Here is a 17,898-nt window from a genome sequence, read left to right as displayed (position 1 = left end):
TCTCGAAATTCCTTTAATTTTTCTAACATGTAATGCACAAAGAAACAAAGTCATTATTCAAAATAATGTTTTGAATATATGAATAAAATTCACTTTATTATTATTGAAATTGAATGAGATATGTCATTACACATGCCCGTAGAGTATGAGTGTTAGTGACATGGCAATATATTGCTTATCACTTAGAAACATAAATTCATCATCATATAGATCTACTTTACATAATCTATCATATATTCTTATGTATGTCATGGGTCGATCTATTATTAAAACTTATATATACGTTGTGTGTGGTCGGGGTACCAACTAATAAGAACAATGTCTTAGGCTAGTTTGGACACTACACGACTGTGAAAAGGCCTCATCATATAAACACGTCCTTTTACAATGTCATGTGAGTTTGAAAGGCAACACATGATAGTAATATGTATTCAACATCACATACAACACACTCAGCTCCCATCCATCTAAATTTTTTTAGATACACTCTCCTGGATACACGTATAATAACTACAAACTCTTTCAAGTGATTTTTATTTCTTGGAGTCAAATTATTATCGAACATAAGCTAAATTAGTTTAGAACAAATTCGTATATCCACACTGTATTTCTTGCATGTATTTTTTTTTCAACAATGATCGATTAGATACTTGTACAACTCCGTGTAAAATTAATTATATATGAATCATATAACATAAATATTTGATTAAAATAAGGTTAAACCAGAATAACTTATAGAGTAAGGAAACTTTACATGCTCATACAATATACTTTAAAATCTACACAGAAGATCAACAACCCACGACTTTAAGAAATCATAATATTCTAAATTTCTAACACCTGATCTGATTCACTAATCATCAGTCCACCACTTATAAGAATTTATACATACTTGTACTTATAAATTTGACTAACATGTATATTATTTAATATATATATGTCATCAAATAATATTTTAGCAGAAAGAGTTGCACTCAATTCGATCACATTCAAATGGAACCTATGCATTCACAAAATAATTTAAAAGATAAAACAAAAAAATTGTAATAAATGTTGTGAACACATTTGTATTTGAAATTTAATTTACATCCTTTTATAAAATTTTAAAATGAGAAAACCTATACATTAGCACAAATAAAAAATACAATTGTTCCTATGACAATTTGCACAATTTCTTAATGGCAAATTTTTCATGTTTTTTTTTCCTTTCAGAAAAAGAGAAAAAAATTCTGTATAAAATAAAATGAAAACTTATACATTATACTCTCCTAGCTAGCTACAACAAACCACAAAATAAAGATGAAAATAAAATAAAAATAAATAAATAAATTATAGTTCTTAGAAAGATGATTTTGTAATCATATTGTTGATGATTTTGATGTGCTTTTTGGTCATCTAAATTGTCAGTAGTCCAGCAGCCTTTCTTTCTTTCTTTTTCTTTGTATGAGAGAAGAAGCCTTTTTTCTTTCTTCTTTTTCTTTCTATACAACATGGGACAGTTGTTAGATCAGTTAGTTCAGTTGTTGTTGATCTATCACAGAATTCCACCAATGAAAAAGAAAGTAAACAAGTATTACCAAGGCCATATGTATACATATACAAGTATATGCTTTGTATATAGATCGATCGAGTAGGTCTTCTGTCAAACCATCTGACCAAATGTTTTTGGCTTCCGTTTAAAAGAAAAATAGACGAAGCCTTTGGATATACTATATGTTGATGATAGAATTGTTTTTTTTTTTTCCCTGTAAAAATAAATTTAAATTGTTTGCCTTTTTTTTTCAATTTTTTTTCGGGTTTTACCCATGATAATGATGAGGATCTGAATGGTCAGGATCATGCCAGAAAGAGGAGTACTTCATCCAATCTGTTTCTGCTGGTGGATTTGTCATGGAAGACTCCTGCCATAAAATTGAGGAGAGAAAATAAAAATAAAAATAAAAATTAGGGTTAGGGTTCTATATGTACAAATTAAATAATTAATGTATGATATGGAAATTAAGAAGAAGCTACCTTTTTTGTCTTCTAATTTAAGTGGAAAAGACAGACATTGACAATTAAATAAAATTCTGATGTTGTTATCTTGGTATTGGAATAATGAAGCCAAAAGTTCTTGGGTCATTGTCTATATTTACTACTACTATATGTTATGCCAATTTTCTTAGCTCAATTTGAAGAAGACATTTTTTGGTTACGTTCATAATTGATTTTTAACCTTATATTTATATTATTATTTTATTGTTACCTTATTCTTTCAAAGAAGTGTACCAAAATTCTCCCTTAAAAATGTGTTTTGCATTATTTGTAGTGTTGTACTTTATTCATATTGAATGCTAGTTTGTACAATGTTTTATTATTTGGCTATTTTCACTATGTACTTTCCTATCATATATATTTTTCAGAAATCATACAATCATAAATAATTTTCAATGAAGGGATTGTTTCTTTTAATTAGAAGCCTAGTAATTTAAGGTTATACTTCGGGTAGTTTAATTTAATAGAATCGTACGTATACCTCTATAGTACGTCCCACACATAAAGCCCTAGAGAAAAAAAAAAATCTCTGTGCATAGTATGAATAATTAAGCCATAAGGGACCTTTAAAAATTAGATAACCAACATGACTTAGTGTTTAATTCTTATATGCATATTTATATATTTATTGAATTATAGGCATCAAGTTAAGGTCTACAATTTCATAGTAATTACTAACCAACTTGTATTATTTTAGCAACAATATAATGAATTTTCATGACTTCACAAATTTATAAAAGAACTGAGAACAACTTACAATAAGAATTTAGTGTTTATGCTTCTTTTTACTTCTATCATCATTTCTAATTCCTCTAATAAAAGTGACTCAAAAAAAAAAAAAGGTGACAAAGTTGTAACATATATAATTGCCCTAAAATTGATGGTAAAAATTAACAAATCAAACACCCCTAATTATTGGCAAAAAAAGTATAGCACTAGTTATATGGTCCTTACATAAAATTGGGGAAACAACAGTAGAAAACAGCTGCATGAAATTACCATAAAAAATGAAAAAGAAATGATGAAAACATTCTTTTGAATATGAATGTACAAACATTAATTGATGACACTCTATTATTCCAAAGTTTTCATTTGCACCGAAAGAGGCAGTAAGAAGAGGACCAAGTCCTTATCATAACCCCTCTCTTTTCTACATGCTAACGTGAATTTACCACCTAGATATATTTATGAAATTTAATTATTTTTTAGAGGAATTTATCTATTTCTAGGCCCCGTCGTTCAAAAAAAAAAACACGTAAAAAATAAATAAATGCGTGATTTTTATGAAAATTCCTACCGTTCTCATTAGCCATTAGTTAAAAACTAATCTTGAAACACAGGAACTAATATCAACATTGTATGTGTGTTACTTGTATATGTTCATTGATAAAGGGGCCTTTTTTTATCTATCATATTGTTACTTTGTTTTAGTAGGTAAATCCATTATTATTTTCATTGTTTATAGATCTTATTAAATTAAATGAGTTTCATTGTGTACATTGTACACAATAATGTACGTAGTAGAGAAGAAAAACAAATCAAAAGAAAAAAGAGATAAAGAGAAAAAGTAAAAAAAAAGGTTTCTAGTTATCTCTTTATTCTTAAACTACTAGTATAGTAAAGACGTATGTAGGGGGGGATTTTTTCATCTTTTCCAACTTTTAATCCTGTTTACTTTTTCTTTTTCTAAATCTATACATATTTGATCCATGTATTATATATACTCTATCCGTCCCTAAATATTGCTCATACTCTAATACTTTTTGTAACTCCATACAATCACCATCAAAACAGTAATAACAGGTAGATGAGATCAGACCAGACTGAATACACATATATAAAATCTCGTGATCACGAAATTATATAAATATAAAAAAGTAGACACACATAGAATTCAGAGTCAAAAAGGTAAGACTTACTTCCTTGATATCACCACCATCAGAAGCAGAAGAAGTGCAGCCCATGATGATTTCTTCTAAACCAGCAGCAGACCTTCCTCCAAGTTTATGATGTTGTTGTTGTTGTGTTGTCTGCTGTTGTTGTTGCTGCTGCTGATGTTGTTGTTGCTGCTGTTGTTGCTACTCAATACATAAAGAAAACATCAAAAGTTATAAAGCATGACATTATTATCAAAAAATATCATTTTGTCCCTACATTATTACCATATCTGAAAAGTTATTATTTAGCTCATATATATAAATTAATTAGCATAGATTGAACTAGCTTTGAACTAACATTAAAGTAATAATATATATATATATATATATATATATATATATATTTTTATATTATATATATATATATATATATATATATATATTTACTACTCTACGTTGGATGATTATGATGTTAGATAAAAAATTAATCCACTTTTATACATATTTTATTCTTAATTAAAGTGTACAATATATATGATTATTATTATTACTACTTAGACTTATTTTTAATATTCTTAGACCCCACATAATCGTTATTTATTGTTTGATAAATTAATGTTCTTCAATTGTTTAATTTTTCCAACATTGTCTATATGGTACACAAACTATGGCTAGAATAAGGACCATTCAATATACATAAATCATTATCAATGTACCACATATATATAAACTAAATGTATGCTATATATTTGGAGTTTTTCCTTTTTCATGTTAAAAGGCTCTTAGAAACATTATGCCAAGAAATAAATGTTGAGTTTATTTTATTATCCACAAAGTAAATTCTATATATCTTATTAGCCCTAAGTGATTACTTGATCCACTACTTCCTTGTGTGATGCAATTATCTCAATTGATCCCTCATCCCCTAATTAACAACTCTCACATAAATTTATTTTAAAAAAAAATTGTGCTCGTATTTAAATTACTTCTATAATACTCCGTATTATCTTTGTGATTTATGTAAAATAATATTTTGAGCATAAATATATTAGAATTTTAAATAGTTTTGAAAGCTATCTAGGTGTGAAGGACTCTATCTTTTCCTCCTCATATAAGTAGCTATGTTGTGCATTGCATAAATAAAAATCTCTAGTAATTTAATTATGAAATTTAGTCAGTAAAGAAATTATAAGAACTTCTTTTTTGACTAATGTACAAAGAAAATCATCTAAAAAGTCTAGGTAGAGGTTGTATGTTTAGAAAAAATTGAACATTTACAATCACATTAAACTCTAAGAAGGCAATTGATACTAAGAATTTAACTATCTACTTAATAAAGCGTCAAATATTTAAGTTGAAATAATAAGGTTGAAGTGTATATAAATTTCTACCTGATGAGTAAGAGCTTAAATTAGGTGTAATTAAAGTGTTTTCACTAAACTTTATTTGTTGAGATGATGTATTTTAAAACTTCTACTTGTTATCTTAATTCAATTTTACCCAATTCAGTACTTCGTACGTACAAGGTACACATTAAAATGATTTATTTTTTTTAGTTTTATTTCTTATAGGAATTTTTTATGGAATTATATACAAGTGTAAAGTAGAGAATTGAAGTGGAAAAAATTTTGTATTAATAATGTATTTGAAACAACATATTTGGGGTGAAAAAAACACTATTCTAAAAGGCAAAAAATTTTAGTGAGGAAGGTCACCTAATTTGTATTTTTCATAATGTAAGAAGAGAACTATTTCTGATCTAAATTGACTTAATAATTTGGACCTAAGTGAGCATGGGACTTTTGGACAACTAACTCGTAATTCATATGAAAGGGAGGGATAGCTAAGTGGTTAGAGCTTCCCTCCTGATTCTAGGAGATCCTGTGATCAATTCTCACCCCACCCTTGTAGCTCTCAAAAAAAAAAAAAAAAAAAAAAAAAAAAAAAAAAAAAAACTCATAATTCATAGACAAATCCATGCATGCCATATAATGTATCTTGTTAATTGTAGTTATTACATGACACATATTAATCCATCATACATGAAATATAGTTAGAATTGATTACCTGATGATGATGAAAATTTTCATTTTGGAGCATGATTCGCGATACATGGTGAAAGGAATCATCATCAAGAATAATGGAAGCATGATGGAGGGGAGGAGGGGAGATGATTTGGGAAATGGGATGTGATGGTCTACTCATGTGAAAGGCGGCCGAGGTTGCTATGGATTGGTGTGTATGATGATGGTGATGATCTTGGGGAGCATTCATAGCATGAGGATGGTGATGAAGCTGATGATGTTGTGGCCTTGGCTCGTGGTCGTCGCATGCCGCCGACATGGCGGCACTTTCCCTTACTGTTGTTGAACCATCTCCCATTCCCGCCTAAGGGACAAAGTAAACAAGGGCATAAATTAAAGCTAGATTAATTAGCTATACTTTAGCTAACAAATATATTTTTACTACAACTTGATTGTGTTTTTAGTACTTTATTTTGCATTTTAAAATTAAATGAAGTTTAATTTACACTTTTACAAGGTTGCCAAAGATTTTGTATCTTTAATTCTTCATCTTACTAAGCTATTCTTAATAAGTTGGTAAACAAATTAAAGTCAAAACTTTGGTGCATGATAGTGATTGTTTGGCAATCAAAATTTAATTAACTTCTTTATTCTTTGCATGCAAAGCCATTAACACAAAAAATATTAAATATAAATTAAAACTAAAAAAAAAAATTTAGAACTTTACTCTTTTACTTTTATTTCTCTCCTTTTTTTTTGGCTATTTTTATCAAGTTTTTTCTTCAACTAGGAATCCATTTTAAGGAACCAAATGCAAATGTTGTGTGACTAGTTTTATCTTTTATGAGTATCATCATATATTAAATTCAAATCTTAATTTGTACATAGTACTTTGTAATATTTAAATTAGTGTGACAAACTCCCTAACTATTAGTACTTTATTAGCAAAAGTGTAAAAAAATAAAATTGTGTGGGTATTATATTTCTAATTCAAATCTCATTTAGTACTTTGCTATATTTAATTAGTGTGACACTCTCTAATTCTAACTCGATTAGTACAATTTTAAATAGATATTTTTAAAAGTTGAAATAAAATGACTTGTAATTTACTTAATTTTGTTTTTTAGGTACACAATTATTATTTTATGAGAAAAAAAATCATAAATTGTGAAATTTCACCCATTTGGTAGGACAAGCAAATGAATAGTTGAAATTCAAACACAATCTACATTGGGAAAGGAGAAGAATGAAAGTATTTTTACCTCATCAAAACCTTTTCTGGTATTATTATTAGCAAATGGATTAAAGCTGAATTGTTCAGCAGCTCTCAAATGCTGCATATCCAACGCAGTAAAACTCGAAAGCGCGGCAGCAGCACCACCAACAACATTAACACCAGCAGAAATAGATATTTGATCATCTCTACTATGATGAGTAATCACTTCTTTAGATGAAGAAGTACTTCCACTACCACTTCCACTCTCTCTTCTTCCACTAGGCTCACTTCCATCTCCGGTTGTCGCGCTACGTTCCATTGTCCAATTACATTGCCTAGGTTGTGTTTGGTAGAATATTTTGGACACTACTAACTCCCCTTCTTTTTCCTCTTCATGTTGTCCTAAGTGATATTGATGCATCACCCAATTTGTTTTCTCGGGTTTTCGATTTTTGCCAAAGTTTGTGTATAGGACTAGAATCTTCTTACACCCCTTTTGCTTCCCATTCACCATTACTGGCCTTGTCTTGCCTGTTTTATGCCACCGGGTTTCGCCCCCTTGGAGGTCGCATTCGGTTTGGATTTTTCTTCGTTTTCGTGTTCCGGTGGTGTAGGCCTTCGACGGCCTATGGAAGAAGTGTCTACTCAATCCATCTCTAGTCACTCCTGTTGAAAAATTAAACAAACATATATAAAATCCAAAGAATGAAATGAGAAACAAGAAATTGAAAATATTGATATTTCAAAGTTAGGTTGACTTAGGTGCAACCAACTATAAGACAAATGTAAATAAAACTACTAATTATGAATATGTGATGTAATGAAAGTCATAACAAACAATGGAGTGGTAGAATATTTTGGGAGGAAAACACTCAAAAATAACTATTTGGGGTGGTGGTGGTGGTTAATTAGTGTTTTTTTAGTTAAGACTTTGTGATTAATTAAAAAAAATTGGTTATAACCTTTTTTTTTTTTTTTTTTTTTTTTGGGTAGACAAGGAAGCAAGGTGTTTTAGATTAATGAAACAATGTTTTTTTTTTCTCTTACAAAAAAGGATTCTTAAATTTTAGTATAATCTTATGATTTTTATTTATTTTTTTTTACAAAATTCGGCGAAAAAAGAAGATGATTAAATAGAATACCTGGGAGTTTTTCAGGATGAGTGTAACAAATACCATCTTCACCTTCAATAGTAGGGATAAACTCATCAATTAAAGGATGAGATTTGGATGATTTTCCTTCCACTTTTGCTTCAAGATGTTCTATCAACTCTTGGTCTGTTGGGTCAAATTTAACACCAGCTGGTAGACCTACCCAATCCTGTCCCCAATAATTTTCAAGAAACTTCATAAACAAATTAGCACCTTCAAAAAAAAAATTACAACCCAAAAATGAATTTATAACATTAAAATCAATTTTCCGAAATCATTATTAGTCTAATTATATCAAATTTGTTAACAACGCTTACTAATAAAAATACGGGGTATTACAATATATTTTAAGTACATACCGGTTTTGATCCTTCGAGTCTATGACCGCAACCAGGGCACTGTTTCGATCCACAAAGCTGATGTTCCTCAAGCTTAGCATCTATGAGATCGCTCGCGCTACTAATGGAGCTTAATTGGGATTTGTTACTACTATTATTATTATTCATAGCTAACTAAAACCTAATTAATTATAAAAACTAATTAAGAATTCTTCCCTAATACTCCCTCAACTTTTTTTTGAATGATATAATTATACTAACTACTATACTACTACTACTAATAATAATAATAATAATACTTTTTTTCCTTTATTATTATAACAATAGTGACCTTTGCTTCTTCTACACTTCAAATAACACTCTTCATCATCAATAACAATTGTTGTTGTTGTTGTACTAACACACCATCAATGATCATTCCTTGAATATCATCCATCAAAACTGCACCAAAAATCGACAAGAACAAAAAGAAGGGTTTATTTAACACGAGAAGAGCACACGATTTTGATTGGAATACAAGAAAATCGAAAGACCCAGATGAAATTAATGACAACCCAGATGATAAAATTGAAAACCCAGTTGGAAAAATGGTTTTTTTCTCCAAGAAAAAAATACGAGATAGAGATGGAGGAGAGAGAAAATGAGGGGATAAGAAGAGAAGAAGAAGAAGAAAGGGAAGAAACTGACAGTCACGGTGGAACTCAGCTAAAAAACACACACTTACTCTAGAGAGAGACACATATACTAACTTTGAATAAAAGGGGAAAAAATATTATTGGATATTTATATAAATTTTGAATATAAAAAGTGGAAAATAAAAAAAAATTAATAAACCCAGAAATTGGTGAAAACTTTAACGGAAGAAGAAGAATTGAAGAAGATGAAAAAGGAAAAGGTGGGTTCAGACAAATAGGTATACAATAACCCACCTTTAAAGGACTTTCCCAAATTAAGTATGGCGGTTCTTATATTTCTTGACTAACTGCTTCCTAAAGCCTTAAGAATTTAAAATAATAAAATATAAAAACTATAAAAAAAAAAAAATAAATAAATAAATAAATAAAGAGGGAAAAAAGGGGTAAAATTTGGAGTTGTTGATTGAATTAAAATTACAACATTTTATGTTATAAACTTATAAACATGATTTTTTTAAAGGGGTATTGGTGAAATTAATGGAATATTTGGTGGGGTGAGGGAAATTTTAGTAAAGTTTAAAAAAAAGATACCCAATTGTCAAGTTAGAAAAAACACAAATTAGAGAAAATTATAGGGGTGAAATTGAATTTTTTTTTTTTTTTTTTTTTGTAAAAAAAAATAAAATTAAAAATGGGGTTTATGGGTCATTAAGATAAGAATTTTGTTTTTCCTAGAATCAAGCTTTTTACAGAGAAAGAAGGAAGAAAAAGGAGGGAAATTAAATTAAAGGAAATAAGAAAATAGAGAGAGAAGAAGGGAGAAATAAAGGAAAAAGATGAACTCACATGGGTTTTGAGCTGGAGTGGTGATCATGATTCTTTTGCCATGAAAATGTTTTGTATTTTTTTTTTTTTTTTTTTTGGCTACTAAATTTTTTAAGAAGAAAGAGAGAGAGAATTGCAGAGAAGATGAAAGAGTTGCTTGATATGCAAGGCAAATGAGCAGTTTATGTACTTGATGGACCACCTACACAAAATCACCCCTTAAATCCCTTAATATATGAAATCCTTTTGGATTTCCTTTTACTCTATTATTTATCATTAACGGCCAGTTTGATAAATGTTATCCCGTAATAAATCGTGGTAATGGTAATGAATTTTTATTAAATTTGATAATGCGTAATACTTTGTATTTCCTTCATTTCAAAATATTGTCTTAATTTTGACAAAAAAGAACAACATTTAGAGGCTGAGGAAGTGTGATTCTATAAGAAAAAGAGTCATGTTAACGTGTCACCAACTCACCACAATACTTGTCTCCTTCCAAATATCTTCATTAATTTTAATTTCATTGAAACTCATTAGCATTTGTAGATGTGGTAATAAATTTTGTATAAAAATACACATGATAATATGATACATAAGATATGAAGTTTAATTAATTACATATCCTGTGCCCTATAAGGACATTGAAGCGAGACTTTTATTTTTCAAAATAACTCCTAATTCCATTACATTTAAACCTTATTCATTATCATGTGCTAAACAGGCAGATAGCGTGTTAACATTTTCAATACCATTTTCTGTCCCCACCCCGCACCTGTTTACTTTTCAAGAATGGACTAAAACTGTTAACAGCTTCAATCCCCCCCCCCCCCACCCCTCACCCATTCACTTTACAAGGTTGTACTAAAACTATTACAAAGTAATTCAAATTAACAAAATATCTTTATGATATAGAGTTATAGAACAATGCTTTTAATTCTTTTTAGTAACAATATTATATATTTTTTAATTATTTTATTAATGATTAGTTATATATGCTATTTAATTTTGTTCTTCATTAAGTTATTGATTTTGGTTAAAAGGCTTTCATTAGCAAATTTGATCTCCCTCTGTCCCTTTATTTTGACTTATTGCTAGCTAATTTTTGGGTCAAACTAACTTTGAAAATTTCGACCATATATTATCGTTAATATATTAGGGTAAAAATAGTCATGTGAGATCTTGTTAAATTCATCTCATTGTATATTTTATTTATATGATCACCTTTTTTTATAATTTTTACATGTATGGAAATTAAGACAGAGGGAGTACTACGTAATAACAAGATATCTTTATAGTGAATCGTTATTGGTGGAGGTGATGGTAGTGGTCAACTAAAATTCTAATTTAAAATCTCCCAAAATTTCAATTTGAAAATTAGAAAAACCATACAAAATACTTCGCATTAGATATACAATATACCATTGAAAAAATAGAAACTAATAATCCCACCTTTGGCTTTGCTGCTCAAAACAATCCCATCTTTTTGAAATGTAGAACAATCCCACCTGTGACCCCCATCTGCTCATAATGAGCCTTTTTACCTAAAACCTGTTTAACAGGAACTATTTTTTTATTTTTTTATTTTTAATTTTTAATTTCTTACTACCACCGTTTCATAAAATCTGCAACAATTGATTGTCAAAAAGGAAACTACACATTATGTGCAACAAACTTTTTCTTTCCTTTTTTGGTAAGGTTTTTCTAAAAGAAATTACTATATGCCCCATATTTAAAAACTATATGCCTTTCTAAATGAAATTACTATATGCCCCATATTTAAAAACTATATGCCCCATATTTAAAAACTAATAGCATTATTTAAGTAACTAATTTAAATTAATTAGATTACTTAACATTAATCATTATAAAACTCCTTCTCTCCCCTGCCTACAACTGCCACCATCACCATCATCATTGACCACCGCCATCATCACCGACCACCATGAGAACCACCATACCAGACCACCAACACCACGAATACCTTCGACACCACACCACTCATACCAAGGCCACCATAAACACTTCCGACATCAGACCATTACACCCACGAACACCATCTTCTTCATCTTCATTTAGGATTCATTTTTTTATCATTGCCGCCGCCACGACCACCACTAGTTGCGTTCTTCTTCGTCTTAATTAAAGATCTCAGATCGAAATGAAAGAGAGAGATAAATGGGTGTGCGATGTTAAGAAAACTACAGAAATCAAATCTCATTCTAGGGTTGGTGTTTTCATGTCGATTTGTTGCGGCCTAGGAGGGTGAATGAGGTTGGTGGGGTTTCGATTTGTTGCGAGGTGGGTGACTGCATGGTGGGGTTTTGGGATTTTTCTGGTGCAGTGGTGGGGTTTCGAGATTTTGTTCATGGTGGGGTTTCATGTGGTGGCGGTGTTAGTGGTGGGGTTTCGGGATTTTGGTGGTGGGGTGGTGGGGTTTCGGGATTTTGTTCATGGTGGGGTTTCATGATAACACGATATTATACATGATTTATATGTGATATTTGGTCATATTTTATTGTGTTTCCTTCATTTTCCTACTCTTTTAGAGCTATTATTCTTCCTATTTCGATATTGCTCTTCTCGGTTTGTTTGTTTTTGTTTTTATAGGAATAGAGATCTATTTGCGTGGAATTCAACTTGGACGCAAGATATTCTTCATATGGAGAGTTTTTAGCATCCACGAAACATCATGGCAGCCTAGTCCGCAGCTTGATTGCGGTTTACTATGACCTACCGCAGCTTACCTGTGGCGCACTTCACAAAGGAGCAAGAATTCAAGTCGGCAGCCTACAGCAATACCGCGGCTCGCGACCTTGTACCGCAGCCCGGTTGCGGCCTCTTCATTACCAACGAAATTAGCCCTATTTTAGGGATTTTAGGAGTCCTAATCCTAAGAAAAGACTACTATTATTTTCCTAACATATAAATAGGTTTTAGATAGTCTTTTATCTATCACTTTTTACATACATTATTTTAGAGCTTTTGGTATTACGTTCTTCATTATTACTTTCAAGATTCAAGTTTTCACATTTAATTCCAATTCCAAGTATTGATTTCTCTTCCTTATTCTCTTTAATTTTTATTGTTATTATGTTTTCTTTAATTAATTGTCTTGTTACTTCTATTATTATGCGTGAGTAGTTTCATAATCTAGGGTTAGGTTGAACCCTAATATGGATTGATGTGTTATTTGATTCCCAATTCCCAATTTAATTAATTCATAATTTCTCTTTGTTAGGGTTGGTTTTATTATCAATGATAAACTAGAAATAGTATTATTGAATGTGATTAGGTTTACAACGAAAGTTGATTCTTAATTGAATTTAGAACCCTAATTAAAAGTAAGAGCTTTTATGCATGAAAATAGTTAATTGTTCTTGCTAGGGCATATAGGATGCCGTTCTCAATGTCTTTAATATGTATGATTCCATGAAAATAGGTATGATTGCATGTTAGGGAAGCTATTAGTTGATCGAAAGAAACTCTTAGTATTGTTTTAGGGAGCATCTGTCTTGTGGAATATTTATTAATTTAATTGAGGGAAAGGGATTGTTATATTTCATTGATTCATATTAGTGGGGATACTTAATCTTAGATGTCTTTAGTTCTTGATTAATTCATTATTATAATTTTCTTTGCTTGATAGTTTGTAATTGTTCTAGAATAGATTTCTCGATATTGATTGGTTACTTGCTTAGTATTGATTTGAGTCTGTTTAATTAGTAGTCCTTAGTCTCTTGGGATTCGACCCCTACTTGCTCAACTACATAGTAGAGTTAGTTCGGTTATTATTTTTGTTAGGTACGCGACACACCTATCATTTCAGGTGGTGGCGGTGTTAGTAGTGGTGCGAGTTAATTGGGTGAGGTTGGTTTTGGGTGGTTATGGAGGGGTTTCAGATCTGGGTTGTGGTGAGAGTGATTAGAGGATGCGGTGTTAGTGGTGGAGTGAGTTGGGTGGGACGGTGGTGCGAGTTGGCTGGTGTGGTGTTGGTGGTGCTGCTGATGGGTGTTGCGAGTTGGCTGGTGCGGTGTTGGTGGTGCTGATGATGGGTGGTGTCAAGGAGAAGATGGCAGTAGGTGGTGGACTAGTGGTGGCCCTTGATTGATTAAGTATCCCCTCTTTCTCTCCCTACCCTCAATCACATACCCTTCACTTTGTTAATCAAGCATTATCAAATTTTGTCTTGGGAAACGTGCAGCCACGTTTGTTGCAGATTTTATGAAACGGAGATAGTATATCTCCTTCTTCCTACCTCTCACCTCCCAACTCCTTCAATGGCATCACCACCACCGCCTTTCCATAACCACCATTACAGCCATCACTTGATGCCCACCTAACCTCCACCACGAACTCCAAACCCAACCCCCTCACACCAGACCACCACCTCTCCATAACCACCACTACAGATTTACAGCCACCACTTGATACCCACCTAACCTCCACCACGAACTCCCAACCCAACCCCCTCCCACCAGACCACTGAAATGGCCACTAATTAAACCCACATACCAAACACTGCCTGACCCACCATTTAACCCGCGAAAAAAATTAAACCACACGACTGCGTTGTCCAACCCCAGCTGGCTTTGCAATCCAACTCCGGTGATCCATATGAGCTCTACCCCTTAACCGGAAACTCATCCCCACCACTAACTTGACACCACATCCAAAAAACCTCTCTCATTTAACAACCACCGACACGAAAACCCACACCACCTCTCAAGTCTTAACTCTATCATCCAACCACTCCACTGATAAACATTAAGCACCTCTCAACTTCACTAATTCACCTTGCTAATCTTCTTCCCTTCTCCAATCCAATTTCTCGCGCAATTGTCATTCGAAACCTCACAAAACTGGAGCAATAGTCGATTGAAGTATGCTTTTATACACTAGGGAATGGGGGCTGCAATTTAGTGGGTGAGGCTCTAGCACCGGCAGGAAGAGGGGAGCTAGTTCAAGTGGGGGATTAGGAGAAGAAGGAAGATGAAAAGGGCTAGAAGTGAAATGAATAATCACGTGCAATGGTGGTTTTAATTTGTAGGTTGTCGTGGCTTTATCAAGGGAAGAGTTAGCTCCGGCAGGGATATGCCGGGTGGGTGAGTCCGGCAAGGGAAGGGATTGGGGAAGTGGGATAGGGTTTTTAATTTATTTTTTTTAATTATCCTTTTTAATAAAATTATGAAACAAAACAAAAACCAATAAGAAAGTGACACGTGTCAAGTCACCTTCTTTAATAGGTTACGAATTTGATAAATCGGTAAAAGGCTCATTTTAAGTAGATATGGGTCAAAGGTGGGATTGTTCTTAGATTTCGAAAAGGTGATATTGTTTTGAGAAGAAAAGTCAAAGGTGGGATTATTAGTTTCCATTTTTCCAATACAATATTACATTAAATTTTGAAGCATTAAATATATAATATATACCATTTTACATTGATATTCAAAGTAAATACGGAATACCATTTTTATACAATTTGTTCTTTTTTAATGGTAAATAAGACCCTGATTAGACCTATTTGCGGGACAAGCACTTGACAGTAGAGGGGATTGTAAGGAATCCTTACCCCTAATTACCCTCTCATTTAATAAGATTTAAATATTACACCTATAGAATCTGAGGTAATGATCTTATATCAAGAGACCAATACTTTCTTGGTAATACTGTATGTTTTATTTTGAATAATTGAGGAGTATGCCAGATTGATAGTGTTTGTTTTCATCCACCAATAACTTTTCACTTTATAACTACATTTATATAAATGTATACTATCAAGAATTCAAAAGTTCAACCTAGCAAACAATTAAAATAGAGTTTCTAGATAATTTTTTCCATAAAATTTTGTAATTTGGTCGACTTATTATCTGACGACAAACAAGCTAACAAATGATAATGTTTGTTAGGTGCTTTTTATGAAACTACCAAAATAAGTGGGTTTCCAACCCCTATTAAATTACTCGAATTGGCAATAAAGTGCGCTATATGCATGCACGTAGGTACGGTACAACCATGATACATTATACTTCCTAAATTAAAATAATCAGAACAATTGTAATATTTTTATGAATATGTGTTTCAAAGAAATATTTGGTTTTACAAATTTAATTATGATTGACACTTATCATTTTGATTTATTGGAGATTTGGAGTTGTCTAATAAGCCTGCATTAATGCTTTGCATTTGATATATGTTTCTATTAAAGTATGTACTCGTAGTTTATACTCCTTGTGTTTTCAAAGTTTGTCTTATTTGAAATCTTGATATATCTTTGGCAAATGAAATCCAAAAATTAATTAGGAAATAAAAATATAAATTTGTGTATTTAAATACTAATACTTCGAATTAAAGATGCCACAAATATGTAATATTGAGCAAGGGGTCGGAGGGAGAGAGTGTGTATGTGTGTAATTTGTTATCAACACTTGGCATATATTGCTAGAATACCAAATGTCCTTGTGTTTACAAAATTCTATACATAGACAAAATCGTATGATAAACACTCCTAATTAGTTGATCCACATGTTGAAAGTGAGTAGAATACTATGGAATAGATAAAATAATTATGGAGTGGTCAATTGGATCCTATAAGATGTATGTAATATAACCGAGATGCATTTTCCTTTTAGGGAGCTCATATCCTAAAATACTTCACAATTAAGTGTACTTGGTTGAGAGTAGTCTTGGGATGGGTGACATCTTGGGAAGTTTTTTCGGGGTGCGCATAAGTGAAAACAAATTGCTTCGGAAAGACTTGTGTTGGTCTATGAGGACAGTTGCTGGCTCTTGATACATATTTCATGACTATAGGCCCTTCCCTAATTTGTTTGGGGTCGGGGTGTTACAAATGGTATCAGAGCAACCCCAACCGCATGATGATCATGGATAATTAATCCTATGTTAGTTGTGCTTAGAACTGTCAAAAGTTAACCCGATCCGAAATACCGACTCATACCCGATTATTAACCGTACCATCTGAACCCGAAAAAATGGTGACCCAAAACCGACCTGACCCGACCTGAAACTAACCATAGACCCAAATTGACCCGAGTATGTGAGACCCGAACCCGAACATGAACTGATCTGGAGATGACCCGACCCGAATGTTTACTATGGTCCCTAATGCTATTTGGGAGTCCAACTGGGTGGGTGGAACCATCCAATTTTCCTTTAAATGGCCAATTAACCGGTTTACAACTTACACCGATTTCATTAACTTAAGCCTACCATGAACATGTATAACAACATATAATGATCATATGTGGTTCTAAATGGCATTATATGACCCCGAGATGTATCACCTAATATCTCAATTCTTTTCGACACCGAGCCCCGAAACATTCAAAATTTCTCAAAAAACGTGAATATTAGCCTTTAATTTTGGAATTTTTTGACTTTTTTTTCGCCCAGATATAAAAATTGCCGAAATGTTTACCATGGTCCCTAATACTCTCCTGGGAGCCAATTGGGTGGGTGGAACCATCCAATTTGCCTTTAAACGACCAATTTACCGATTTACAACTTGCACCGATTTCATTAGTTCAAGCCTACCACGAACATTTATGACAACATATAATAATCATATATGGTTCCAAAAGACATTATATGAACCCGAGATGTATCCCCTAAAATCTCAAGCCTTTATGACACCAGGCCCCGAAACCTCCGAAATTTCCCAAAAAAGCGTTGATAATTAGCCTTTAATTTTAGAATTTTATGATATTTTTCGCCCGGAAATAAAAATTTCCGAATTTTTTACCATGGTCCCTAATATCCTTCGGGAGTCCAATTGGGT

The 17,898-nt window shown here is 31.9% G+C and overlaps 1 protein-coding gene across 3 annotated transcripts; it reads right to left on the bottom strand.

The window, feature by feature from the left end:
- Positions 1-1,563: 1,563 nt before the first annotated feature.
- On the bottom strand, positions 1,564-10,386 carry LOC110690901 (protein sprouty-like). 3 transcript variants are annotated; one of them, XM_021867801.1, is made up of 7 exons: positions 10,122-10,386; positions 8,662-9,081; positions 8,294-8,495; positions 7,198-7,817; positions 5,979-6,299; positions 3,954-4,112; positions 1,564-1,901 (listed from the first exon to the last, which is right to left on the bottom strand). In XM_021867801.1, exons 2-7 carry the CDS (start codon positions 8,806-8,808, stop codon positions 1,800-1,802), a joined length of 1,551 nt encoding a protein of 516 aa, XP_021723493.1. In that variant the 5' UTR covers positions 8,809-9,081; positions 10,122-10,386; the 3' UTR covers positions 1,564-1,799. The 3 variants fall into 3 exon arrangements, with proteins under 3 accessions (XP_021723493.1, XP_021723495.1, XP_021723496.1); XM_021867803.1 differs by having other exon boundaries at positions 8,294-8,471; positions 8,662-10,384; XM_021867804.1 differs by lacking the exon at positions 10,122-10,386 and having other exon boundaries at positions 8,294-8,515; positions 8,662-8,754.
- Between the last annotated feature and the right edge of the window lie 7,512 nt (positions 10,387-17,898).

The sequence above is a fragment of the Chenopodium quinoa genome, unplaced genomic scaffold (genome assembly GCF_001683475.1).
Source record: "Chenopodium quinoa cultivar QQ74 unplaced genomic scaffold, ASM168347v1, whole genome shotgun sequence".
NCBI classification, from domain to species: Eukaryota; Viridiplantae; Streptophyta; class Magnoliopsida; order Caryophyllales; family Amaranthaceae; genus Chenopodium; species Chenopodium quinoa.
This window is presented reverse-complemented; position numbering and strand designations above follow the sequence as displayed.